Raw genomic sequence first — 27,273 nt, 5'->3', positions numbered from 1 at the left:
TAAAGTGAAAACCTTGCTGCTAAAGTGAAATGTGGACCAATGTACTCACAAATGTGGCACTAGAGATCTGGGACTCTCTTCCATACAGTGTGGGTGTCGGATCAGTTAGAGGGTTTAGAATGGAGAGTGATAGGTCTTTGATAAGGACGTCTATCAGGGAATACGGGAGAAATGTGGGCAAATGAGAGTTGATCCATGAATGTCAAAATCGGCTCCAAGGAGCTGTGAGGCCTCCATAGAAATCCTTCAGTATAGAAAGAGGCCATTCGACCCATTGAGTCTGCACTGACCACAGTCCCTACCCCTATATCCCTACATATTCATCCGCTAATCTCTCTAACCTATGCATCTCAGGATATTAAGGGCAATTTTTAGCATAGCCAATCAACTTAACCCACACATCTTTGGAATGTGGGAGGAAACCCACGCAGACATGAAGAGAATGTGCAAACTCCACTCAGACAGTGACCCGAGCCGGGAATCGAACCCGGGTCCCTGGAGTTGTGAAGCAGCAGTGCTAGCCACTGTGCTACCGTGCCACCCATGTTCATGTGAAAGAAGTCTAGAACATCTTCAGCACTTTCTATTGGTTTTCCAGAATCTGTTTTTCTGTTTACTTATTCAAGCTTTGTACAATTTAGAAATCAAATTGAGAAGAAGGGAAGTTCTGGTCATCGTAAAAAACAAGAAACAGAGAAAATTACAGCACAGGAACAGGCCCTTCGGCCCTCCAAGCCTGCACCAACCGTGTTGCCTGACTTAACTAAAGCCCCCTACCCTTCTGGGGACCATATCCCTCTATTCCCATCCCATTCATGTACTTGTGAAGCTGCCCCTTAAAAGTCACTATTGTATCCGCTTCTGCTACCTCCCCCAGCAACGAGTTCCAGGCACCCACCACCCTCTGTTTTAAAAAGCCTGCCTCATAAAGTTCCTTTAAAGCTTGCCCCTCGCACCTTAAACCTATGCCCCCTAGTAATTGACTCTTCCACCTTGGGAAAAGGCTTCTGACTATCCACTCTGTCCGTGCCCCTCATAATCTTGTAGACTTCTATCAGGTCACCCTCCAACCTCTGTCACTCCAGTGAGAACAAACCAAGTTTCTCCAACCTCTCCTCATAGCTAATGCCCTCCATACCAGGCAACATCCTGGTACATCTTTTCTGTACCCTCTCCGAAGCCTCCACATCCTTCTGGTAGTGTGGCGACCAGAATTGAACACTATATTCCAAGTGCAGCGTAACTAAGGTTCTATAAAGCTGCAACATGACTTGTTAATTTTTAAACTCAATGTCCTGGCTGATGAAGGCAAGCATGCCGTATGCCTTCTTGACTACCTTCTCCACCTGCATTACCACTTTCAGTGATCTGTGTACCTGTACACCCAGATCCCTCTGCCTATCAATACTGTTCAGGGCTCTGCCATTTACTGTATATTTCCTATCCGTATTAGACCTTCCAAAATCCATTACCTCACATTTGTCCAGATTAAACTCCACCTGCCATCTCTCCGCCCAAGTCTCCAACCGATCTATATCTGACTGAGGGATGATTGAATAGAGGTCTTTAAAATTATAGAAAGTTTTGATCAAGTGGATACAGAGAAAATGTTTCCTCTTGTGGGGAAGAGCATAAGTAGGGAACTTTGATATAAAGTGGACCTCAAGAAATCTGATGGGGAATTCAGAAGAAAATTCTTTACCCAGAGAATGGGGAGAATGTGGTGAGGCTGCTAGTGGGGAGGCACAGGGGTAGACATGGCTGGTGATGAGGGGCAAGACGTACGAATATAAAGAGTGGAGCTAGAAGATAGTGAACTGAACTCCACCATTTAATATGATCATGGTTGTTCCTCTATTCTCCACATACCCCCTCTCTCCCCATACAGCTTGATGAATTTGGAGCCTAAATGTATTCAGTGATTTGGCCTCCACAGCTTTCTATAGTTGAAAGTTCCACAGGTTCACCATCCTCTGAGTGAAGTAGTTTCTCCTCATCTCAGTCTGAAATGGCCTTTTTAAAAATTCCACATAGACAGTGACCCAAGCTGGGAATCGAACCCGGGTCTCTGGCAATGCGAGGCAGCAGTGCCACCCTGCCGACAGTGTCAAGCTTCTTGAGTATTGTTGGAGCTGCATGTGTCCAGACAAGCGGAGGGGGGAGCTTGCAGGTGGTGGCGTTCTCATGTATCTGTTGCCCTTGTCCTTCTAGATGAAAGTGGTTGTGAGTTTGGAAAGTGCTGTCTAAGGATCTTTGGTGAATCTTGTAGGTAGTACACACTGCTGCTACTGAGAGTGGTCGATCAAACCGGCTGCTTTGTCCTGGATGGTGTCAAGCTTCTTGAGTGTTGTTGGAGCCGCCCTCATCCAGGAAAGTGGAGAGTATTCCATTACATCCCTGATTTGTGCCTTGTAGATTCTGGGCAGGCTTTGGGGAGTCAGGAGGTAAGCTACTCATCGCAGTATTCCTAGCCTCTGACCTGCTCTGGTAGCCACTGTGTTTATGTCAAGAGCAGTTGATTGGTGCCCTCTTGTTAGAGATGGTCGTTGCCTGACACTTGTGTAAAGGCAGTATTTATTTTATAGCTTAGTTAGGGTATCATGATCGGCACCAGCTTGGAGGGCCAAAGGGCCTGTTTCTGTGCTGTACTTTTCCTTGTTCTTTTAATTTATTAGTCACAAGTATGGCTTACACTGACGCTGCAATGAAGTTGCTGTGAAATTCCCCAAGTAGCTGCTACACTCTGACGCCTGTTTGGGGCAATGCAGCTAACCAACACGTCTTTCAGAATGTGGGAGGAAACCGAAGTACCAGGAGGAAACCCACACAGACATGAGGAGAATGTGCAAACTCCACACAGTGACCCAAGCCGGAAATTGAACCTGGGTCCCTGGTGCTGTGAAGCAGCAGTGCTAACCCAGTGTGCTACTGTGCTGCCCAAGCCTGAATATTGTCTAAGTCTTTCTGACGATTGCAATATGTTGAGCACCATTTGTGACTGCTCAGATACTGAGTCTATGCCCATATACAGCGATACCTGGAACAAGAATCATACGGACCTCAGAGAATCCCTACAGTGCAGATGGAGGCCATTCGGCCCATTGAGTCTGCACTGACACTCGGATGGAGTATCTTACCCAAGCCCATCACCCCTGCCCCATCCCCATCCCAGTTTTACCACATTAATTCCCCTAACTTGCACCTTAAACTTTAACCCTGTTTCTCTTTTAGCTGAAGCTGCCAGATCTGCTGAAACTTTCTAGCATTTCTTTTTTAAATCTCTTGAGTATTGGCCTGGGTTACTGGTCCATTAACAATACACCATCTACCCAATGCCTGTGCGGTGTTTGCTGTGACTATGGGAGCTGAGGGGCATTGCCCTAGTGGTTATGGGGTTAATGTGTGATTTGCCCTGGTTGTTATGGGGTTAACTGGCACTCAAAGCAGGCTCCATGCCAATTCAACACAACCCTCTCCGTTACCACAAACACAAAACACGTGGCAGGCTTGGCGGGCTTTATGCAGATCAGCAGGGGGATGTGGGCGTGGTCTACGGATGGACCGCCCAATCACCACCGCGGCACCCACGTGGGTCAACCCCACTGTCACCGGACCGCCATGCAAATGAGCTGCCCGCGTCTCGTCCACTAGCGGCTCTATGCAGATTACGGGGCGGGGAGGCGGGACTTGTTCTGATCAATGGGAGGGCGGGAAGTACCAAGGCAACCCAGGCCGCAAGCACGGGGGGGGGGGGCGGAGAGGGACATAGTTCTTAGCAACCGGAGCCATGGCAACGGTCCTTAGCAACCGGAGCCATGGCAACGGCCCTTAGTGACCGGCCTGGAGCAGGCGCGGCGGCTGCTGCTTCTGCAAACAGAAGCTCGAGGCCGCCTCCTGCCTCATAGGCCGCGGAACCCCGGAGCTGAGACCCCGGACAGCCGCCTGACCCCGGCACCCAGACCCGGGACAGCCGCCTGACCCCCGGACACCGACACCCAGGCCCGGGGACACCCCCCCGCCCCCCACAGGCCCCGGACCCAGAGGCCGGGATCCCCCCCTCCCCCTCCCCGGGCCGGGAGCGGGGCGGCGCGGCCGGAAGCTGCCTCTCTCTCTCTCTCTCTGTCTGTCCGGAAGCGGAGCGGCGGCGGCTCCCCGGGCTCGGAGATGTTCAAGAACACTTTCCAGAGCGGCTTCCTCTCCATCCTCTACAGCATCGGCAGCAAACCCCTGCAGATCTGGGACAAGAAGGTGAGCGGCCCCGGGGAGGGAGAGGCCGAGGCGCCGCCGCCAGGCCCGGGGGGGCTGGTGTGGGAGGGTAGGCCTCAGGCCTCCCCCCCCAGGCTGTCCTGGGCGCCGGGCGGGATGTGTCTCTTCTCTCCCCGGGAGAGGAGGGAAGACAGCTCGATTCCCCCTCCCCAGTCAAACCATACAACCACCAGCTCCATTTGTGTAGCGCCTGTGAGTCAGTGAGTGGCCATCAGGGAGATGTTGGGTCAGATCAGCAAAGGTTTGGTCAACGATTTGATTTATTATTGTCACATATATTAACATACAGTGAAAAGTATTGTTTCTTGCCTGCTATACAGACAAGACATACCGTTCATAGAGAAGGAATGGGGTGGGTGCAGAATCTAGTGTTACAGGCATAGCTAGGGTGCAGAGAAAGATCAATTTAATGTGAGGTAGGTCCATTAAGTCTAACAACAGCAGGGAAGAAGCTGTTCTTGAGTCAGTTGGTACGTGACCTCAGACTTTTGTATCTTTTTCCTGACGGAAGATGATGGAAGAGAGAATGTCCGGGGTGCGTGAGGTCCTTGATTATGCCGGCTGCTTTGCTGAAGCAGCTGGAAGCGTAGACAGAATCAATGGACAGGAGGCAGGTTTGTGTGATGGATTGGGCTACATTCCAACATCTTTTGTCGTTTCAAAGAGGGAGGTTTTAAGGAGGATCTCAGTGAGCGAAACACAGATTAAACCGGTGTGGAGAGGGGGAGATATCGGTCAGTGAGTGGCTGGAAGGAGCTGAGATGTTCAGGTCGGCGCTGGGCGTTTGCTTGAACGGATTCAATGTGCTGGTGTACAGGGGAGCAGTGCTGAGATGTGACGCTTGCTTGGATAGCTGGTACACCACTTGATGGCCCGAATGGCCTCCTGTGTAGTAGTAATTCAGAGTTATGGGCGTTTCAGAAGCTAATGGGGTGAAAGATGGACGTAGGAGAGTGGGGCGAATAGGATCTTCACCAGGAGGCAATGGCCTAGTGGTAGTATCACATAAGAACATAAGAAATAGGAGCAGGAGTAGGCCATCTGGCCCTTCGAGCCTGCCCCGCCATTCAATAAGATCATGGCTGATCTGTCGTGGCTCAGTTCCACATTCCCGCCCTCTCCCCATAACCCTTAATCCCCTCTCTTATCAAAAACCCATTAAAAACATTTAGCGAGGTAGCCTCCACCACTTCAACGGGCAGAGAATTCCAGAGATTCACCACCCTTTGAGTGAAGAAGTTCCTCCTCAACTCCGTTCTAAACCGCCCCCCCTTTATCTTGAGGCTGTGCCCCCTAGTCCTACTGTCCTTTCTGAGCGGGAAGAGTCTCTCCACCTCTATCCTATCCATCCCATTCATCATCTTATACGTCTCAATGAGATCTCCCCTCATTCTTCTAAACTCTAACGAGTACAAGCCTAGTTTATTCAGCCTCTCCTCATAGCTCAACCCCCTCAACTCCGGCATCAGCCTAGTAAACCTCCTCTGCACTCCCTTCAAGGCCAAAATATCCTTGCGTAACTACGGCGCCCAAAAGTGCACACAGTACTCCAGCTGCGGCCTCACCAATGCCCTATATAGCCGCAGCAAGACCTCCCTACTTTTATATTCAATCCCCCTCGCTATGAAGGCCAGCATCCCATTAGCCTTCCTGACCACCTGCTGCACCTGCAAGCTGGGTTTTTGCGACTCATGCACAAGGACCCTGAGGTCCCTCTGCACCGTCGCCTGCTGCAGTTTTTCTCCACGTAAGTAATAATCCTTCCTACCATTATTCCTACCAAAGTGTACCACCTCGCACTTGCCAACATTAAATTCCATTTGCCAGTTCCTGGCCCATTCGCCCAGCCTATCTAGATCCTTCTGCAGACTCTCCACACCCTCCGCACAATTTGCCTTTCCACCAATCTTGGTGTCATCAGCAAATTTCGACACCATACACTCGGTTCCCTCCTCCAGATCATCTATATAAATGGTAAATAGCTGAGGCCCCAGCACCGACCCCTGAGGCACTCCACTAGTCACCAACCGCCAATCCGAATAGCACCCATTGACCCCCACTCTCTGCCTCCTATTTGACAACCAGTCCTCTATGCACGCTAACACCCTACCCCCAACTCCATGTCCCCTGACCTTCTGCAGTAACCTCTTGTGAGGTACCTTGCCAAACGCCTTCTGAAAATCCAGAAAGACCACATCCACCGGCTCTCCTCTATCCACCGCCCTAGACACATCCTCATAGAACGCAAGTAAATTTGTCAGACACGACTTCCCCTTAACCAAACCGTGCTGCGTCTGCTCTATCAAGCAATTCCCCTCAAGATGCCTCGCTATTTCCTCCTTGATGACGGATTCTAACATTTTACCTACAATGGACATTAAACTAACCAGCCTATAATTCCCCGCCTTTTGCCTGGCACCCTTCTTAAACAACGGCGTAGCATTAGCCGCTTTCCAATCTTCTGGCACTTCCCAGGAATCCAGCGACGTCTGGAAAATAACCACCAAGGCATCCACTATAACCTCCGCCATTTCTTTCAGAACCCTCGGATGCATTCCATCCGGTCCTGGGGACTTGTCCACAATCAGCCCCCTCCAGTCTGTTGAGCACCACCTCTCTCGTAACAGTAATGTCATCAAGACCCTCCAGTCCTATCACCTTTCCATCTCTAACACCCGGCAAATTATTCATGTCCTCCTCCGTGAAGACCGAAACAAAAAAGTTATTCAAGACCTCAGCCATTTCCCCATCCCCTACCACTAAGTCCCCCTTCTCATCCTCTTAAGGGTCCAACGTTCACCCTAGCCAGCCTCCTCCTTTTTATATACTTATAAAAACTCTTGCTATCAATCTTTGTTGACATTTAAACCTCTCCCAATCCTCTTCTCGCCCACTACTCTTAGCTACTCTAAACGCCTCCGCTTTTAATTTAACACTTTCCTTCACCTCCTTTGTTATCCACGGCTGATTACCTCTCCTCCTACAGTCCTTTTTGACCATTGGAATAAATTTCTGCTGAGCACCAAGAAAGATCTCCTTAAAAATCCTCCACTGCTCCTCAGCAGACCTACCTTCCAACGCGTTCCCCCAGTCCACATTCGCCAATTCCTCTCTCATCCTACTGTACTCCCCTCTGTTCAAACAAAGGACGCGTGTCCGGGAACCCACTTTGTCGTCCTCCATCTGCACCAGAAACTCCACCATACAATGATCACTCTCCCCAAGAGGATCCTTCACCGCGAGGTCCCTGATTCTACCCGCCTCATTACATAACACCAGATCCAAGACAGCTCGCTCCCTCGTCGGCTCCAACACACACTGTTCGGGGAAACTATCCTGGCAGCATTCCAAGAACTCCTCCTCGAGCCCACTGTGTCCAACATGGGTCGACCAATCTATATGCAGATTGAAATCCCCCATAACTACGGCCGTCCCATTCCTGCACGCTGCACTTATTTGCGCGTTAACAGCCCGCCCCATCTCCAGATCATTATTCGGGGGCCTATAGACGACACCCACCAGCGTCTTCCTCCCTTTGCTGTTCCTAATCTCCACCCACAACGATTCCACTTTCTGCTCTTTGGCTCCAATATCATCCCTTGCTACCACCCTGATGCTATCCTTAATCAGCAGAGCTACGCCCCCCACTTTTCCCTGCCTGTCCTTCCTAAACACTTGATACCCCTGGACATTCAGCTCCCAGTCCCCGTCACCTTGCAGCCACGTCTCATATCCATTTGTGTCGATCTGCACCACCAGCTTATCTACTTTATTCCGAATGATTCGTGCATTCAGATAAAGTGCTTTCATCCCAGCCTTCCCCTGGACCCTATGCATACTCACGCCCCCTACTCCCTTTATTATTGGGACATCCTCGGCCTCCACCCTTACCTGTACCCTCTCCTTAACTTTAGGCCTCGTAATGTCACCAACTCTCTCTCTCTCTCTCTCTCTCTCCCCCGCCCCCCCCACATTAGTTTAAAGCCCAGTCTACAGTCCTCTGTACACGATTTGCCAGGACTCTGGTCCCAGCACGGTTCAGACCCGCCCCATCCCGCCCAAACAGGTCCCACCTACCCCAATACTGATGCCAATGCCCCATAAATTCAAACCCATTCCTCCCACACCAATCCCTGAGCCACCCATTCACTTCCTTAATCCTGTCAACCCTACGCCCGTCTGCACTCGGTTCAGGCAGTAGCCCAGAGATAACCACCTTGTCGGTTCTACTTTTTAATTCCATTCCCAGCTTCTCATACTCCCTCCCCAGATCCTCAGTTCGCATTTTGCCTACGTCGCTGGCACCCACATGTACCACAATGACCGGATTCTCACCCTCCCACTCCAGGTTCCTCTGCAGCCCAGCTGTGACATCCCGGACCCGAGCACCAGGCAGACAACACACCCTTCTGTGCACTTTGTCATTGTGACAAAGGACAGTGTCAATACCCTTCACCCCACTATCCCCAATAACTACTACGTTCCTTTTCACCTTCTCCTTGCCTATGTCCTGCTGCATCACTGTACCGTGTGCAGTTTGCTCACCGACCTCACCTCCCTCATCCTCGTCCACACTGGAAGCAAGAACCTCAAACCTCTTATGCAGATTGAGATGCTGAGGCCTCCGCTCCCCACCACCCTTCCTCCTCTCTTCTCCCCACTTCTTCACTTGCACCCCATTGACAATGGCACCCTCTCTCCCCTGATGAGCCTCAGTGTTTGTAGCTCAGAGGCCAGCTCATCTACCTTGAGCTGGAGCTCCTCCAGCAACCTGCACTTACTGCAGACGTGGTCACTGGGGAGGACCCTGGGGTCCACCAGTTCCCACATCATACAGAAACCACACATCACATGCCCCTCCATTAATCACTGCAGTAGTATTGAAAATTTCCACACGAACTTACCTGGCCCTTTTTTCCCCCAGCCCTTTTGATTTTAAGCCCTAATAGCACACTCTGCTTCCCTTTCACTCCGCTGCCCGCTCCGACGCTGCCCGCTGTCTACATTAGGCCTCCTTTTAAACCTGGCGCTGATTTAAAGCTTGCTCCCCCTCAACTCCCTTCTAACCACTCACTCAGAATTCTTAAAGTAGACTATTAATCCTGAAACTCAGCTGACATTGATGCGACATGCCATGTCAGGTTGTAGAATTTGAATTCAATAAAAAATGTCTGGAATTAAGAATCTGTGATGACTGTGAAACAATTTTCGCTTCTCGACCTTTTGGCTAAGATCAAGTACTGGCAAACCTGCACTTGGTTGAAGTCATGAGGTTACACTGAGGCTTCATTTGAAACAATTTTTTAAAGCCCATCTAAGCCTTTTGGCTATGATGCAAATGAGATCAAGTTTTGGAGAACGTGTAATGCCTGCTGCAGTAGGCATTGGATCAAATAGATCAAGCCCAAGTGTAATGCCTGTCTTGTCAGCTTGGATCTGGAATGTCTCACTTGTCGAGACTTTGAATTGGATTTTGGATTTAAGTTATAATTTGGGTGGCACAGTGGTTAGCACTGCTGCCCCACAGCACCAGGGATTCAGATTCGATTCCCGGCTTGGGTCACTGTCTCTGTGGAGTTTGCACATTCTCCCAGTGTCTGTGTGGGTTTCCTCCGGGTGCTCCGGTTTCCTCCTACAGTCCAAAGATGTGCAGGTTAGGTTGATTGGCCATGCTATGTTGGCCCTCAGCGTCAGGGGTATTAGGTAGGGTAAATGCATGGGGTTATGGAGATAGGGCCGGGAGGGGATTGTGGTTGATGCAGGCTCCATGGGCCGAATGGCCTCCTCCTGCACTGTAGGATTCTATGATTCATTCTTAATTGTCAGTAAAACCCATCTGGTTCACTAATGGCCTTGAGGGAGGGAAATCTGCTGTCCTTATCCAGTCTGGCCTGCGTGTGACTCCAAAGCCAGCAGCAATGTGGTTGACTCTCCAAGGGCAATTAGGGATGGGCAATAAATGCTGGCCAGCCAATGACACTCGTGTCCCATGAATCATTAAAAAAGGATCCAAGTTGTAGGGTTTAGAACCTGCATCTGTAAAGATAAATAGAGGTGGAAGTGTGGTCAACCGTGTTAAACATTGCAGACGGATGGGGCGAGAGAGTTTTCCTCTTTTCACAGGCACGTAGCCCCTTCTGTGACTTCTGAATTATAGACCTTTTGGTAGGATTTGAGGGGAAATTAGGATTTTCTTTTCACCCAGTGGGTTGTGGGGGTCTGGAACTCTCAGGGTAGTAGAGAAACCCTTAGCTAAAGGTATCTGGAGTTGGCACCTCCAGTGCTGTAACCTGCAAGGCTATGGACCAAATAAATGCTGGAAAGTGGGATTAGGCCAAGTGGCATGTTTTTTTTTGGTGGGCAGAGTGGCATCTTTCTGTGATTCTGTGGAACCCTGGAAAGGGTGGCTACAGATCTGGGAGGTGATAACACATTCAAAGACTTGAGAGATGGAATGGGGCCTCAGGTTTGTTTTGTTTTGAGGAGGGGGATGTTGTTGGCAGATTCAAAGAGAGGGACACTTCCTTCAGGGAGAAACTGTTAATATTGCTCAACATGCAAACCAGGAGGAGGAAGGTTTGCTCAGTAGTGTCATGGGAATTATTTTGAGGGAACAGGAGGTGGGCCAAAGTAAGTGTGTAGGTACAGCAGGCAGTAAAGAGGGCAAATGGTATGTTGGCCTTCATAGCAGGAGGATTTGAGTATAGGGATAGCGATGTTTTGCTCCAGTTGTATAGCACATTGTTGAGGCCACACTGGGAGTATTATGTGCAGTTTTGGTGTTCTTATCTGAGGAAGGATGTCCTTGCTATAGAGGGAGTGCAGTGAAGGTTTACCAGGTTGATTCTTGGGGTGGCAGGTCTGTCACATGTGGAGAGACCACGTCGGTTAGGATTATATTGACTGGAATTTAGAAGAGTGAGAAGGGTATCATTAAAAACTGATAAAATTCTAACAATGTTTTCTAACATTGGGAAAGAATGTTCAGGGAGCCCAGAACTAGGGATCATAGTTTGAGGATAAGGGATAAACCTTATGGAAGTGAGGTGGGGAGAAATTTCTTCACCCAGAGGATGGTGAATGTGTGGAATTCACTCCCACAGAATGTAGTTGAGGACAGAACATCAGATTTCAAGAAGAAATTAGATATAGCTCTTGGGGCTAAAGGGATATGGTGGGGAAGGGGGATTAGGATATTTAATTCAATGATCAGCCATGATGAAAATGAATAGTAGAGCAGGCTCAAAGGGCCGAATGGCCTTCTCCTACTTCTAGTTTCTATGGAAGGGAGGGAAGCAGCAGGGACAGCTGCTTCCATTGTCTCAATCTTAGTGAGAAAGCTCCATTATCTCCTCACAATTATTATAGAGCTACAGGTGGGGAAGAGGGATTTAAGATGATCCTGGAATAGTGAGAAGCTTTAGAGATGATCCTAACTGCCCTCAGTGGCCTAGCAAGGCATTCAGATCAGTGGCAATTAAAGATGGGCAATAAAAGCTGGTTTTGTCAGTGCTGCTCCCATCACATGAAAGAAATGAAGAGAATTGGCCTTGCCTGTGATTTGTACAGTGGCTATAGTGAGACCATGTGAGATAGAGGACTGTGGAGTGGCTGTGAATATGGACTTGGGAGGATAAGAGGAGAGGTAACTTGTTGGAGGCTGGTGTCATCAAGGATGAGGAGTTGTTTGGAGCACATAATGAGGGAGGAAAGCACTGATGTAGGATATTCTGATGAGTAAATCCCCCCCCGCCCTGACCTCACGTTTACCTCCTGCTCTGACAGTGGTGCAGATCCTTGGTTAGGGCAGTAATCCCTTGGATGGAGCTGGTCTGATGTGTTGAGGATTTTACTGGGTTGAAGATTAGACACTAAGCTACCGGGGTCACCATAATCTGGGTTAGTGAAATAAAACTGAGAAGGCACAGAACGCACACAGGCTGGAGCGGGAGGGATCTGGTCTAGCCTGATTGCTGCTCTGCTCTGTTCCAAAGCTGGACAAGAACTCAGTCCCCAGATTGACAAGTGCTTTCTATAAGCTTTACGTTATGATATCATGGCCAGGTTAGCAATGTATCTGGGGGAAGGTTATATCATCCCAAGCTGGGTTGTGCCTGGAGGCCCATTTTCCAATGTTAATACCTCATGTGCAGGTTGGTTAAAGCTCTGTCTCTGTTGGGTCAGTTTAAGCTGCGATCCTCCTTTCCCCAGTGCTGAACAAGCTGGGGTAATTAGGGGTATTGTTAATGATCACCATTGTATCAGTAAGCCAGGGCAGGCAGGGGCTGCCACTGAAGGCTGGCAGTGACTGAAGAAAAGCAGGGTAGCACAGTGGTTAGCACGGCTGCTTCACAGCGCCAGGGACCTGGGTTCAATTCCCGGCTTGGGTCACTGTCTGTGCGGAGTCTGCACGTTCTCCATGTCTGCATGGGTTTCGTCTGGGTGCTCCAGCTTCCTCCTACAGTCTGAAAGACATACTAGTCAGGTAAATTGTCTGGAGTTGCAGCGTTTGAGGGTCTGGGTTAGGCAAATGGAGCTGAGGCTGGAGGATTTATTTTTAGTCAGGGAGAATGAGGCGATAATGAATAGGAATCATGGTCACGTGGACATCCCAGAGCCTAGGGGTGGGGGGATGGGTGGGTTACTGTTAGGAAGGGGAAAAAGAAGAGGAATCATGGTCCAAAGACTACCCCAGAGGTAGTCTCCCAAGATATCAGGGGCATTGTAGATAAAATGTTAGAATCCGTCATCAAGGAGGAAATAGCGAGGCATCTTGAGGGGAATTGCTTGATAGAGCAGACGCAGCACGGTTTTGTTAAGGGGAAGTCGTGTCTGACGAATTTATTGGAGTTCTATGAGGATGTGTCTAGGGCAGTGGATAGAGGAGAGCCGGTGGATGTGGTCTTTCTTGATTTTCAGGTGTTTGACAAGGTACCTCACAAGAAGTTATTGCAGAAGGTCAGGGGGCATGGAGTTGGGGGTAGGGTGTTAGCGTGGATAGAGGATTGGTTGTCAAATAGGAGGCAGAGAGTGGGGGTCAATGGGTGCTATTCGGATTGGCAGTTGGTGACTAGTGGAGTGCCCCAGGGATTGGTGCTGGGGCCTCAGCTATTTACCATTTATATAGATGATCTGGAGGAGGGAACCGAGTGTATGGTGTTGAAATTTGCTGATGACACCAAGATTGGTGGAACGGCAAATTGCGCGGAGGGTGTGGAGAGTCTGCAGAAGGATCTAGATAGGCTGGGCGAATGGGCCAGGAACTGGCAAATGGAATTTAATGTTGGCAAGTGCGAGGTGGTCCACTTTGGTAGGAATAATGGTAGGAAGGACTATTACTTGCGTGGCAAAAAACTGCAGCAGGCGACAGTGCAGAGGGACCTCGGGGTCCTTGTGCATGAGTCGCAAAAACCCAGCCTGCAGGTGGTCAGGAAGGCTAATGGGATGCTGGCCTTCATAGCGAGGGGGATTGAATATAAAAGTAGGGAGGTCTTGCTGCATCTGTACAGGGCACTGGTGAGGCCGCAGCTGGAGTACTGTGTGCACTTTTGGTCGCCGTACTTATGCAAGGATATTTTGGCCTTGGAGGGAGTGCAGAGGAGGTTTACTAGGCTGATGCCGGAGTTGAGGGGGTTGAACTATGAGGAGAGGCTGAATAAACTGGGCTTGTACTCGTTAGAGTTTAGAAGAATGAGGGGAAATCTCATTGAGACGTATAAGATGATGAATGGGATGGATAGGATAGAGGTGGAGAGACTCTTCCCGCTCAGAAAGGACAGTAGGACTAGGGGGCACAACTTCAAGATAAAGGGGGGGGTGGTTTAGAACGGAGTTGAGGAGAAACTTCTTCACTCAAAGGGTGGTGAATCTCTGGAATTCTCTGCCCGTTGAAGTGGTGGAGGCTGCCTCGCTAAATATATTTAAGACGTGGGTTGATGGGTTTTTGATAGGCAAGGGGATTAAGGGTTATGGAGAGAGGGTGGGAATGTGGAACTGAGCCATGACAGATCAGCCATGATCTTATTGAATGGCGGGGCAGGCTCAAGGGGCTAGATGGCCTACTCCTGCTCCTATTTCTTATGTTCTAACTGAGGTGGAAAGGGCACGAGGGGAAGAGCAGAATGCCTCAGAGGGAAGGAAGGGGGCTGGATGTGAGATAGTGGTGGGGGATGGGAGGGTTAGAGGAATGGAGAGGCAGTTCTGTGGGCAAAAGCGGGACTCCAGGATGGTGGTCTGCCTCCCTGGAGCAGGGGTGCAGGATGTGTCGGAGAGGGTAGAGGGAACCTTGAAGGGCCAAGGGACCCAGGCGGATGTAATTATACATGTAGGTGAGAAGGACATAGGAAGGAAGAGTAGGGGGGATATATGTACGCAGTTCAGGGAGTTGGGAGCCAGGCTGAAGTGTAGGGCCTCCAGGGTGGTGATCTCTGGGCTGCTGCCAGTGCCCAGCAATAGCAGGGATAAAAATAATGAGATCCTACAGCTGAATGCATGGCTGAGGGATTGGTGCAGGATAGAGGGTTTTAGTTTTGTAGACCATTGGGGAGTCTTTGTGAGGGAAGGGCACCTATACAAGTGGGATGGGGAACATTTAAATAGGAAGGGTACACATATTTTAGCTGGGAGGTTAGCTGGAGTGTTTCAGCAGGGTTTAAACTAATATGGAGGGGAGGTGGGGAGGAGACAGCTCAGTAGGCACTGGGATTGGGAGCGAGTTGGGTGACAGGGTAAGTCTAGATGAGAGGAAAATCTCCCAGGAGAAGGAGGATACGAGTGGGCTTGAGGGTCTTCAGTGCATCTGTTTTAATGCGAGGAGTGTGACGGGTAAGAAGGATGAACTTAAGGCCTTAATGTTCACGAGAAATTTAGATGTGGTGGCAGTGACGGGAACATGGTTAAAGGAAGGGCAGGACTGGCAACTAAATGCTCCTGGGTGTAGGTGTTTTAGGCATTACAGGGGAGGGTCGAAACTGATTAAAACTGATAAATCTCCGGGGCCTGATGGCATTTATCCTAGGCTGCTTAGGGAGGCGAGAGATGAGATTGCTGGGCCTCTGACGCAAATCTTTGTCTCTTCTGTGGACACAGGTGAGGTCCCAGAGGATTGGAGGGTAGCGAACGTGGTACTGTTGTTTAAAAAGGGTAGGAGGGATAACCCAGTTAACTATAGGCTGGTGAGTTTGACGTCAGTGGTAAGCAAGTTGATGGAGAGGATTCTTAGGGATAGGATGTATGCGCACTTGGAGCGTTGCGATCTGATGAAGGATACACAGCATGGCTTTTTAAAGGGGAAGTCTTACCTTACGAATCTGGTAGAATTTTTTGAGGAGGCGACAAAAACGGTCGACGAAGGACGAGCCGTTGATGTCGTCTATATGGATTTCAGTAAGGCGTTTGACAAAGTCCCTCATGGTAGGTTGGTAGAAAAGATTAAGGCTCATGGGATACGAGGCCAGGTATCTAGATGGGTTGAGAACTGGCTTGCTAAGAGGAGACAGAGAGTAGTAGTGGAGGGGTCCTTTTCTAGCTGGAGGTCTGTCACTAGTGGTGTGCCGCAGGGCTCAGTACTGGGACCTCTTCTCTTTATAGTGTATATAAATGACTTGGAAGAGGGAGTAAGTGGTGTGATCAGCAAGTTTGCAGATGACACTAAGATGGCTGGATTGGCAGGCAGTGAGGCGTCTGGCAATACAGCGGGATATTGATAGGCTGGTATATTGGGCAGATATATGGCAAATGAAGTTTAATCCGGATAATGTGAGATGATGCATTTTGGCCGGAATAATGTAGGGGGGAGTTATATGGTAAAGGGTAAGCCCATAAGGAGTATAGAATCGCAGCGAGACCTGGGGGTGCAAGTGCACAAGTCTTTGAAGGTGGCAGTACAAGTGGAGAAGGTTGTGAAGAAAGCCTATGGTATGTTAGCCTTTATAGGAAGGGGTATAGAATATAAGAGCTGGAGTCTAATGTTGCAGTTATATAGAACGTTGGTTAGGCCGCATTTAGAGTACTGCGTCCAGTTCTGGTCGCCTTACTACCGGAAGGACATGGAGACTCTGGAGAGAGTGCAGAGGAGGTTTACCAGGATGTTGCCTGGTATGGAAGGACTGGGTTATGAGGAAAGATTGAACAAATTGGGGCTGTTTTCCTTGAAAGACGGCAACTGAGGGGGGATCTAATAGAGGTATATAAGATTATGAAGGGTATAGATAGAGTAAACAGAGGTAAGCTATTTCCTATATTAGAGACACACAGTATGTGGGGCCATGGGCTTAAGGTGAGGGGGGAGAGGTATAACACAGATATTAGAGGGAGGTTTTTCACACAGAGGGTAGTGGGGGTATGGAATGCTCTGCCAAGTAAGGTGGTGGAGGCAAGCGTGCTGGAGTTGTTGAAGAGTAACTTAGACAGGCACATGAGTGGGTTGGAGATGGGAGGATATAGGAGATTGTTTTAAATAAGGTTCATTAGCATTGGGACGTCCCTGGTAATGTAAAAGGATGTCCGCCTTGTTGTCCAACGAGGGGCATACACGCGATGGGTCGTACTTGGGCTGCTCTTGAATGTTCGAGATTGGCCTGGTGCTTCATGTCGTTAGTGTGTGCTTAAACTGGACCAGATGCTGGGCAACACGACAGCTCAGTGACTATCACTGTTTGCTGTGCAGACACATGGATTTGGGCCGGTGTCTGTGGGAGTTTGCGCATTCTCCCTGTGCTTGCGTGGGTTTTCTCCGGGTGCTCCGGTTTCCTCCCACACCCCAAAGATGTGCTCTTAGGCTGATTAGAAGTAATAAATTGTCCCTAAATTAGTTTCCCTCAATGTGGAATGCCATAAACAATAGATAAGGGTCATGGGTGGAGGGGGGGACTGGTAATGTTAAAATGGTGGCGCGGACTTGTTGGGCTGAAGGGCCTGTTTCCCGGGCTGATTTTGTTCTTTGTTCTTTGAATTGACTGTGCAAATTTCTCCCTCAGTGTACCCGAACAGGCATCAGAGTGTGGTGACTAGGGGATTTTCACAGTAAATTCATTGCAGTGTTAATGTGAGCCTACTTGTGACACTGTCTGCTGGTGTAATTCTGGTGGCAAGCTCTGAAACTGGCTCCTCAGAGCCACCTAGTCATTGGAACCTGTAACTATGTTGAGCTGGTTGACATGGCAAAGTTAGATGAGGAATATTGCTGGAGCAACTTCCAATGGTAAACATTAACAGAATAATGCTCTGTGCTTTGGTGAAAATAAATTCTCTTTGTCTGTAACTAATAAAAACAGAAAGTGCTGGTTGAACTCAGCAAGTCTGACAGCTCTGTGGAGAGAGATTCAGAGTTAATGTTTCAAGTCCCTGGTTATTTCTCACCTAGGTTTATTGCAGTGACCACATCTGGCTGGAAGGAGGATTGTGTGCTCCCTGATCAGTTCTGGCTGACTGGGTTTCTGTATCTCACAGTGCCAGTTATCATGAAGCAGTAACACTGCCTTTTAGCTCCACTGAACCTGGGTTATTGTGCAGTTTTCTCCCTCCCCCTTTGCTGTCAGTGCTGGGAGAGGTATCAGCTGCGTTGGGGAATTCCATTAGGACATGTCAGTCCTGTTGGTACCACCACAGTGGGCTGGATCTCAAACAATGATGAGATGGGGTACAGGAAAGAGATTGAGAATCTGGTGGGATGACAATAATCCCTCCCTCAATGTCAGTAAAATGAAGGAGATAGTCATTGACTACAGGAAATGTAGTGGAGAACATTCCCCTTTCCACTTCAACAGGGATGAAGTGGATATGGCCGAAAGCTTCAAGTTTCTGGGTGTCCAGATCACCAACAACCTGTCCTAGTCCCTCCACGCCACGCTATGGTTAAGAAAGCTCACCAATGTCTTTACTTAGGGCGCTAAGGAAATTTAGCATGTCAGAAACATTCTATCTGGATGTATGGCTCCTGCTCTGTCCAAGACTGCAAGAAACTACAAAGGGTTGTGAACGAAGTCCAGTACCTCTCACACACCAGCCTCCCATCCACGGACTCTGTCTGCACTTCCTGCTGCCTCAGCAAAGCAGCCGGCATAATCAAGGACCCCACGCACCCCGGACATTCTCTCTTCCATCATCTTCCGTCGGGAAAAGGATACAAAAGTCTGAAGTCACGTACCACCCAACACAAAAACAGGTTCTTCCCTGCTGCTGTCAGATGTTTGAATGGACTCTCCATATATTAGTTCGATCTTTCTCTACACCCTAGTTATGACTAACACTACATTCTGTACCCTCCCCCCATGTACTCTCTGAACAGTATACTTTGTATAGTGTGCAACAAACAATACTTTTCACTTTTTCCCAATACATATGACAATAATAAATCAAATCAGTCACCATCTTCATGCTTCAGTGAACAGGAAATATATTTACCTTTCCTCAGCTCCTGCTTAGTGCTTACTCTCCCTCTGATGTGACTCTGGATGTCTTGTTGCTTAATAGCCAATGAGGACGAGATCTATTTTTGTTCAATTGGACTGATTAATATAATGCAAAGTGTCTACAGCATGTTCACTTTTGACGCTAGTTGCTGCCAGGTCAGAAACTCTGGACCCAGGAGGAGAGGCAATGACGTAGTGGTGTTAGTAATCCAGAGACTCAGCAAGATATGGGGACCTGGGTTCAAATCCACCAAGGCAGCTGTTGAAATTTGAATTCAGTAAAATTCTTGAATGACGACTGTGAAGCCATTAACTAAACTGGTTCACTATTGTCCTTTAGAGAAGGAAATCTGCTATCCTTCCCTGGTTTGGCCCACATGTGACTCCAGATCCACAGCAATGTGGTTGACTCTCAAATCCCCTCTGGGATGGAGGGCAGTTAGGGATGGCCAACAAATACTGGCCCAGCCAGTGATGCCTATAGCCATAAAATTTATTTGAAAGAAGAAAGCCATTTTAAGGCTTGATTGATTTATTATTGTCACATGTATTAGTGTACAATGAAAAGTATTGTTTCTTGCGCACTACACAGAGCATACCATTCATTGAGAAGAAAAGAGTGCAGAATGTAGCGTTACCCTCATAGCTAGGGTGTAGAGAAAGATCAACATAATGTGAAGTAGGTCTATTCAAAAGTCTGACAGCAGCAGGGAAGAAGCTGTTCTTGAGTCGGTTGGTGCGTGACCTCAGAATTTTGTATCTTTTTCCCAACGGAAGAAGGTGGAAGAGAGAATGTCTGGGGTGCGTGTGGTCTTTAATTATTCTGGCTGCTTTGCTGAGGCAGCGGGTGCTCCGGTTTGGATTGGGCTACACTGGGTTCTTTGTAGTTTCTGGCAGGCTTGGACAGAGCCTGGTTTTATTTGAATGTCTTTGCACTGTAACAATGCTGCAGTTCTGTTTCCTTCTAGGTGAGGAATGGCCACATAAAACGAATTACAGACAATGATATCCAGTCTCTGGTTTTGGAGGTTGAAGGAACAAATGTGAGGTGAGTTGTGTAGATGCTGTTCTGTTTAATTTGGCAGTCAGCCCCCGTGTAACCTGAATCAGGAGCTCTGTCACACAGAGAGCCTCCTTCACTTTCATGTGGGTGGGCATGGAGGCGGTGCGGTGCTTGGGGCAATCATGAATGTTGGGAATAGAATAATCCCTGGAAATATTCTGAAGGTTTGGTTAGGATATGAAGATTACAGCCCAGGTGAGTTTGAATATTAATAATTTGTCCCTCCCCGGAGACTAATCCGGATAGTCTCACAGATAAACTGTCTATTTGGAAACTATTTGCAGATTTGTGGGATAATTGGGAGCTGGCTTTGAGTTTCAGTACAAGTCTGAGCTGATACTAACTGTGTCCCTCAATCCCTTCCAGTACCACGTACATCACGTGCCCGGCAGATCCGAAGAAGACTCTGGGTATCAAGCTGCCCTTCCTGGTGATGATCATCAAGAACTTGAAGAAATATTTCACCTTTGAAGTCCAGGTGAGAGTGAAGGATGGGCCCTCAATCCTGACACCTGGACAGCGGACCACGTGGGGAAGGCAGGGGGAGTGGGGGAGACACAGTCAGCGTGACACAGTGAGTGCTCAGACTGTTGTGAAACTGTGTCAGACTGACTGACTGACACAACAACCCTGACAGCCTGCCAACTCTCTCCCCCCACCCCACCCAGCTCAGTCCTGACTGCCTGATATACCCCCCCCCCCCCCACAAAGCTCAGTCCTGACTGCCTGATATCCCCCCCACCCCCAACTCGGTCCTGAGTGCCTGTGCTGTATTTTCCCAGGTTCTGGACGATAAGAATGTCCGTCGGCGTTTCCGAGCCAGTAATTACCAGAGCACAACTCGAGTGAAGCCCTTCATCTGCACCATGCCCATGAGGCTGGACGATGGCTGGAATCAGATTCAGTTTAACCTGTCCGACTTCACCCGCCGAGCCTATGGTACCAATTACATCGAGACACTGCGAGTGCAGGTGAGACGGGGAGGGAGGACGGTGCTGGGCGGGGGTAGAATTGGGAGGAATGGCAGGAGTTTAGATCAGAGTTGAGGAGGAACTTCTTCACTCAAAGGGTGGTGAATCTCTGGAATTCTCTGCCCGTTGAAGTGGTGGAGGCTACCTCGTTGAATATGTTTAAGTCACGGATAGATAGGTTTCTTATAGAAGGGAATTAAGGGTTATGGGGAGAAAGCGGGAAAGTGGAACTGATCCACTTCAGATCAGCCATGATCTTATTGAATGGCGGGGCAGGCTTGAGGGGCTAGATGGCCTACTCCTGCTCCTAGTTCTTATGTTCTTACGTTCTAATTGCTGTCATTTCCAGGCTGTGGGATGCCAGGATTAAGCAGTGGGGTGGGGTTGGTGCTGGGGCCTTTTAACTGCTTAAATACGCACAGAGGAGCTGGAAGCAGGAGTAGGCCATTTGGCTCCTCAAGACCAAAACTGACCCCAGTATTTCAGATGTGCTCCCACCAACACCCTGTACAGCTGCAGTAAAACGTCCTGTTTTTATATTCCATTCCCCTTATAATAAACACCAACGCTCTATTTGCCTTTCTAATCACTCACTGCTCCTGCACACTAACTTCTTGTGATTGCTATAACAACACACCTTCAGTATGACAGAGTTCTGCATTCTCTTTCCATTTAAATAGGGTATGGCTTTTTTGTTCTTGCTACCAATATAGTAGTGTCTTTTTAAAAGTAGAGCATGTTGTGTCCAATTCTGAGGAGCAAGCTTTGGGAATTAAGAGGGTGCATAGGAGATTTACTCGAATGGTTGCAGGGATGAGGGAGTACAGTGTGATATAATCTGGTTAGAAACCAGTCATGGTTCAATGTAGCCATAGCTTAAAATTCTAGCTCCTTATAAAATAAAGTTACCAAGCCTCAAAATTCCATGGTTTTAATCAAAATACATAAAGTCAGGAAAATCAAACAGTTATTATATTCATTTTTTTTTCCTGTTTATCTTGTGCTGTAATATTCAGTCAAAAGCGTCTCTAATCTGGAATGCCTCAATGACTACTCCCTCCTGATGGTTCAATCTCTGTTCCTGAGACCTGGTTCTATGGCAACCATATAGCTATGCACTCTCTTCTGATTACCAGCACATTTCCAACTCTTACACAGTCTGCTGGTTTTGCTAAGCTCGCAGTGTTCCTGGGTTTCTGCAACTTGTAGTTTCCCTGCTTCACTGAGCTAAAAGTTGCTCCCTGAGCATCTCTGAGCCCTAACCCCCTCCACAGAATCAGCTTTCTAATGCTATCTTATCAACTGTCCAGGGGCTTCACATGAGCTCTATCTCAGGCAGTGGTGTAGTGGTATTGTTGTGGACTTGTAATCCAGAGACTCTCAGTAATACTCTGGGTTCACATCCCACCATAGCAGATGGTGAAATTTGAATTCAATAAGAAATCTGACATTGAAAGTCTACAGACGACTATGGCAGCATTGTCGATGGTCAAAAAAAAAACTATCTGGTGCGTTACTGTCCTTTAGGGAAGGAAATCTGCCGTTCTTATCTGATCTGGTCTACATGTGACTCTAGATCCACAGCAATGTGGTTGACTCTTAACTGCCCTCTAAAGTGGCCTAGCATGCAACTCAGTTCAAGGGGCAATTAGGGATGGGCAACAAATACTGGCCCAATCAACAATGCCCACATCCCATGAAATATTAAAAAAAAGACACCGAATAGCTTCTGGTCTGCTGTGTGAGCTGCAAACCACATGAGGTCCAAACTGCAATTAGAGGGCATTTGAAACTTAGTGTCAGAGCCCCTGCAATCTCCTCCCTTGCCTCTCACAGCAGCCTAGGATACATCTGTTCTGGGCTGGAAATTTATATACTTTTAATCCTGCTAAAGCTGCTAACATCCCTTTCTACTCAATCTTACGCTTGAACAGATTATCACGGTTCCCCTCCCTGTGTTTTATAACCGTGATTTCCTTCTCCATAATGAACATGTGCAAAATACTCATTTAATACCTCACCTATGTAGAATCCTACAATGCAGAAGGAGGCTATTTGGCCAATCCAGTCTGCACCGACCACAATCCCACCTCGGCCAATCTACCCAACCTGCACATCTTTGGATGGTGGGAGGAAACCGAACCACCTGGAGGAAACCCACACAGACATGGGAGAACATAGACTCCTCACAGTGACCCAAGCCGGGAGTCATTTCAATTCCACACATGGCCATTTTGGATCCTACTGTTTCCTGAGTTAACCATTTTCCTATAATATGCTTATAAAACACCTTGGGATTTTCCTTTATTTTGCTCGCCAGTGTTTTTTCATGTCCCCCACTTCATTTCCCTAATTTCTTTCCTACCCACTCCCTACTGTTCTAAGGCATCCACTGTTTTGAGCCCCCATAACTGCCATAAGCCTCCCTTATTTTCCTTATTCAATCCTGTATTTCTCGTGATACACTAAGAAGTCCAACAAGTTTATTTGATAGTAAACCCACAAGCTTTCAGGGTTTGCCCCTGCGTCAGGTGCAAACCCCAAAAGCTTGTGGGTTTTACTATCAAATAAACCTGTTGGACTTTAACCTGGTGTTGTGAGACTTCTTACTGTGTTTACCCCAGTCCAATGCTGGCATCTTCACATCATTTCTCTTGATATCCAGGGATCTCTGGATCTTTTTGGTTCTGTGTTTCTTCCTGCTCCACTATGGCCAGATCCTGTTGTCTTCTATTAAAGATGTGGATATGCTGGCATTGGACTGGGGTAAACACAGTAAAAAGTCTGACAACACCAGGTTTAAGTCCAACCGATTTATTTGATAGTAAACTCGCAAGCTTGAGGTTTCCCTCTTCTTCAGGTGAAGAGGGAAACCTCGAAAGCTTGTGAGTTTACTATCAAATAAATCGGTTGGACTTAAACCTGGTGTTGTCAGACTTTTTACTGTCTTCTATTAAAATCAGCCTTCTCCCAATTTTAAATCTTTAATTGTGACCCATTGTGTCTCTGATCCAGATCGTTCCTTAAGATGCAGTGTCACTGTGTTTTGATTCATTTCTCATTGAAGCTGGTTAAAGCTTTTCCCATTTACTCCCCAGATTCATGCAAACTGTCGGATCCGCCGTGTTTACTTCTCTGACAGGCTGTACTCTGAGGATGAGCTCCCAGCAGAATTCAAACTTTACCTACCTGTACAGAATAAAGCTAAGGTGAGTCTGCTGTTAAACTTGGACTCCTGCCATTAACCAGAGCTGTGATGGTACTAGCACAACTTTAATAACTACGGTGGGCAGATTGACAGGAGGTAGGCTATACATACTGGCAGAGAGAGAGATGCTTGTGATGTAAGATAATAAATTGTGGTCAGTTTGTTTGGTGGGGAAAGTATTGTTAAAAACCATCATGCCAGTGCTGCAGAGAGTGGACTTCCTGCTTGTTCTGGATGCACTTAACTCCCACCATTCATGTAAAAGTGGTCAGCACCTATCTCTTGGTCAGGAATTCCTCCAGTACTGCTCCCCTCATCCCAGAAGTGAAGATCGATGTTCTGAATTGTGGGGGGAGGGTTAACCAGTGTTTGCCAGTCTGTTACACTATGCAACCTTGGGCAGCACTCTTCCCCCCACCCACCCAGCCAAAACAAAGCCCCCATTGTGGGTGATATTCCAAAACCCAGTTATTTTAATATTTAATCAGTTTCTTTAAACATTTCTCTACCCACAACATTCTTGTTTACTTTTTCCTTTCTCTCAATGTTTATGTATGGGAGGGGACAGGAAGATACCTAGCTGCTGCCCTGGGCAGGGGGTGGATGTGATGTGGAGATGCCAGCATTGGACTGGAGTAAACACTAAGTCGTCTCACAACACCAGGTTGAAGGCCAACAGGTTTATTTGGTAGCACAAGCCACTAGCTTTTGGCGTGCTGTTCCTTCATCAGGTGAGTTGGATTTCAGTTCACAAAACTGAATTTACGAAATAATGGTTGGAATGCGAGTCTTTACAGGTAATCAAGTCTTAAAAGGTACAGACAATGTGAGTGGAGAGAGGGTTAAGCATAGGTTAAAGAGATGTGTATTGTCTCCAGCCAGGACAGTTAGTGAGATTTTGCAAGCCCAGGCAAGTTGTGGGGGTTTTAGATAGATAGTGTGACATGAACCCAAGATCCCGGCCGAGGCTGCATTCACGTGTGGAACATGGCTATCAGTCCCTGCTCAGCGACTCTGCGCTGTCGTGTCGTGAGGGCTGCCTTGGAGAATGCTTACCCAAAGATCAGAGCCGAATGCCCGTGACCGCTGAAGTGTTCCCAACAGGAAGAGAACAGTCCTGCCTGGTGATTGTCGAGCGATGTTCATTTATCTGTTGTCGTAGCATCTGCATGGTCTCCCCAATGTACCATGCCTCAGGACGTCCTTAACTGCAGCTCACATGAGAACACCATTCACCAGGTACACGCTATGTACATTTGCAACTTGGTCAACATTGTCTACCTGATACGCTGCAGGAAAGAATGTCCCGAGGCATGGTACATTGGGGAGACCATGCAGACGCTACGACAACAGATGAATGAACACCGCTCGACAATCACCAGGCAAGACTGTTCCCTTCCTGTTGGCGAACACTTCAGTGGTCACGGGCATTCAGCCTCTGACCTTTGGATAAGCGTTCTCCGAGGCAGCCTTCACGACACACGACAGCAGAGTCACTGAGCAGAAACCGATAGCCAAGTTCCGCACAAATGAGGACTGCCTCAGCTGGGATCTTGGGTTCATGTCACACTATCTGTAACCCCCGCAACTTTCTTGGGCTTGCAAAATCTCAAACTGTCCTGCCTGGAGACAATACTCATCTCTTTAACCTGTGCTTAACCCTCTCTCCACTCACATTGTCTGTATCTTTAAGACTTGATTAGCTGTAAAGAATCGCATTCCAACCATTATTTTGTATGCCCAGTTTGTGAATAGAACTCCCACTCACCTGATGAAGGAGCAGCACTCCAAAAGCCTAATGGCTTCTGTTACCAAATAAACTTGTTGGACTTTAACCTGTTGTTGTGAGACTTCTTTCTAGGGAGTCAGACAGGAATGACTGAGGCTTGCTGAGCAAAGAGCACTGTGTTGGTGAATTTTACACACACCAATCCCTTGCTTTGGGGAGGTGAGGACTGCTGAGATCTAACACAATCTGTCCGAAACATTTCTGTCCACAGTGAGAAACAGGAGCAGGATGAAGTTTCCGTGTATTGGCAGAAGTCCAGCACCCTTCCCTCTCTTCAGTACCATCACTTTCCCCAACACGGAGAAACACAAAGTAAATGTTTTGTATATTTTCATTTAATATAAATCTGGTGATTTAAACTTTGTTGATTTTGGCTTTCAATATTGTACCTTTTATTTGAAATAAACTTTCTTATACCTGAGCTGGTCCTAATGTTTTGCTGAAGTTACAAGGAGGTCTGAAGTGTAAGGCACATGTTCTCAAGGAGCTGTGCTAGTTCTCAGGATGGGCAGTGAGTTTAAATGGTGCTGATATTCCATATTCCTTTATAGATGTGAGCATTCATCGTGGGCCGAAGGGCCTGTTCTGTGCTGTAATGTTCTATTACAGCTAAATGTATATTTACTGCCAAGCTGCTACCTTAAATCCCTGCAATCCAAATAGTGTAGGTACAAACTACCCATTGTTCCACTGACCCAGTGAGTAAAAGGCAGTATAATTTCAAGTCATGGTTGAGTCTGACTTGGGAAACAGTGTGGGTCTGGCAGGTGCTGTTGAAGCAGCCTTGCTGAGATGTATTGGGAAGTAGCTGAGGCTGTGTTGCTTGATAGCAATATAGATGATGGCTTCTGTTACTCTGCTGATTGAGAGTAGACAGATTGGGAATCCTGAAAATTTCCCAGGTCTGTCTGTACACAAGATTCCCAAATTACAAGGCAGTTCAACAAGCAGCAGCTGGAGTTAAGTGGAGTGGGAGCCTCCAGCTACAATCAACATCCACAATAGCCTGATGTCCCAGCTAGGGAAGGAGCCATTGGTGAGAAGCTGAATAGTGTTTCTTCGCTGGAAAGCAAAGGCATGGCATCTCAGCCCCATGGAACACAGATCCTGTACAGGAAACACTGGACACTTCATGTGACCATCTAGTATCACCAGCAAGATGAACCTGAGTTCAGGATTTGGAGTCACAATAGGGTAGCCACAAGGTTGAGCTTTGTCAATAGCACATTCTTGCAAGTGGTTATCTTGTAGCTTGTGTAGGCAGAGAAGAATAGGTGATTGCCAGAAAGACAAGAACCAGGGAAGTAGGGCAGTTCTCTCAGGAGTGTAGCAAGGGGGATGGAGCAGAGAGTGAGCAGGAAAAAGCATGCTAGGGGATTGCAAAGATTGGGAAAAGCTCTATTATTTAGTAGAAGGCTTATAGTAACACTGCAAAGAAGTTAGTGAAAATCTGCTAGTCACCACACTCGGCACCTATTCTGGTACACGGAGGGAGTCCACCTAACCAGCATGTCTTTTGGACTGTGGGAAGAAACCAGAACACCCAGAGGAAAGCCATGCAGACA

The 27,273-nt window shown here is 47.9% G+C and overlaps 1 protein-coding gene across 1 annotated transcript; it reads left to right on the top strand.

The window, feature by feature from the left end:
- Positions 1-4,083: 4,083 nt before the first annotated feature.
- On the top strand, positions 4,084-26,129 carry cfap20 (cilia and flagella associated protein 20). The gene is made up of 6 exons (XM_080217764.1): positions 4,084-4,248; positions 19,646-19,725; positions 20,107-20,218; positions 20,523-20,711; positions 23,810-23,920; positions 25,920-26,129. Exons 1-6 carry the CDS (start codon positions 4,165-4,167, stop codon positions 25,920-25,922), a joined length of 579 nt encoding a protein of 192 aa, XP_080073890.1. The 5' UTR covers positions 4,084-4,164; the 3' UTR covers positions 25,923-26,129.
- Positions 26,130-27,273: the final 1,144 nt, after the last annotated feature.

The sequence above is a fragment of the Carcharhinus amblyrhynchos genome, chromosome 2, assembly GCF_965287045.1.
Source record: "Carcharhinus amblyrhynchos chromosome 2, sCarAmb.v2.hapA, whole genome shotgun sequence".
NCBI lineage: Eukaryota > Metazoa > Chordata > Chondrichthyes > Carcharhiniformes > Carcharhinidae > Carcharhinus > Carcharhinus amblyrhynchos.
The sequence above is the reverse complement of the archived record's forward strand: the minus strand, read 5'-3'. Positions and strand labels throughout refer to the sequence as shown.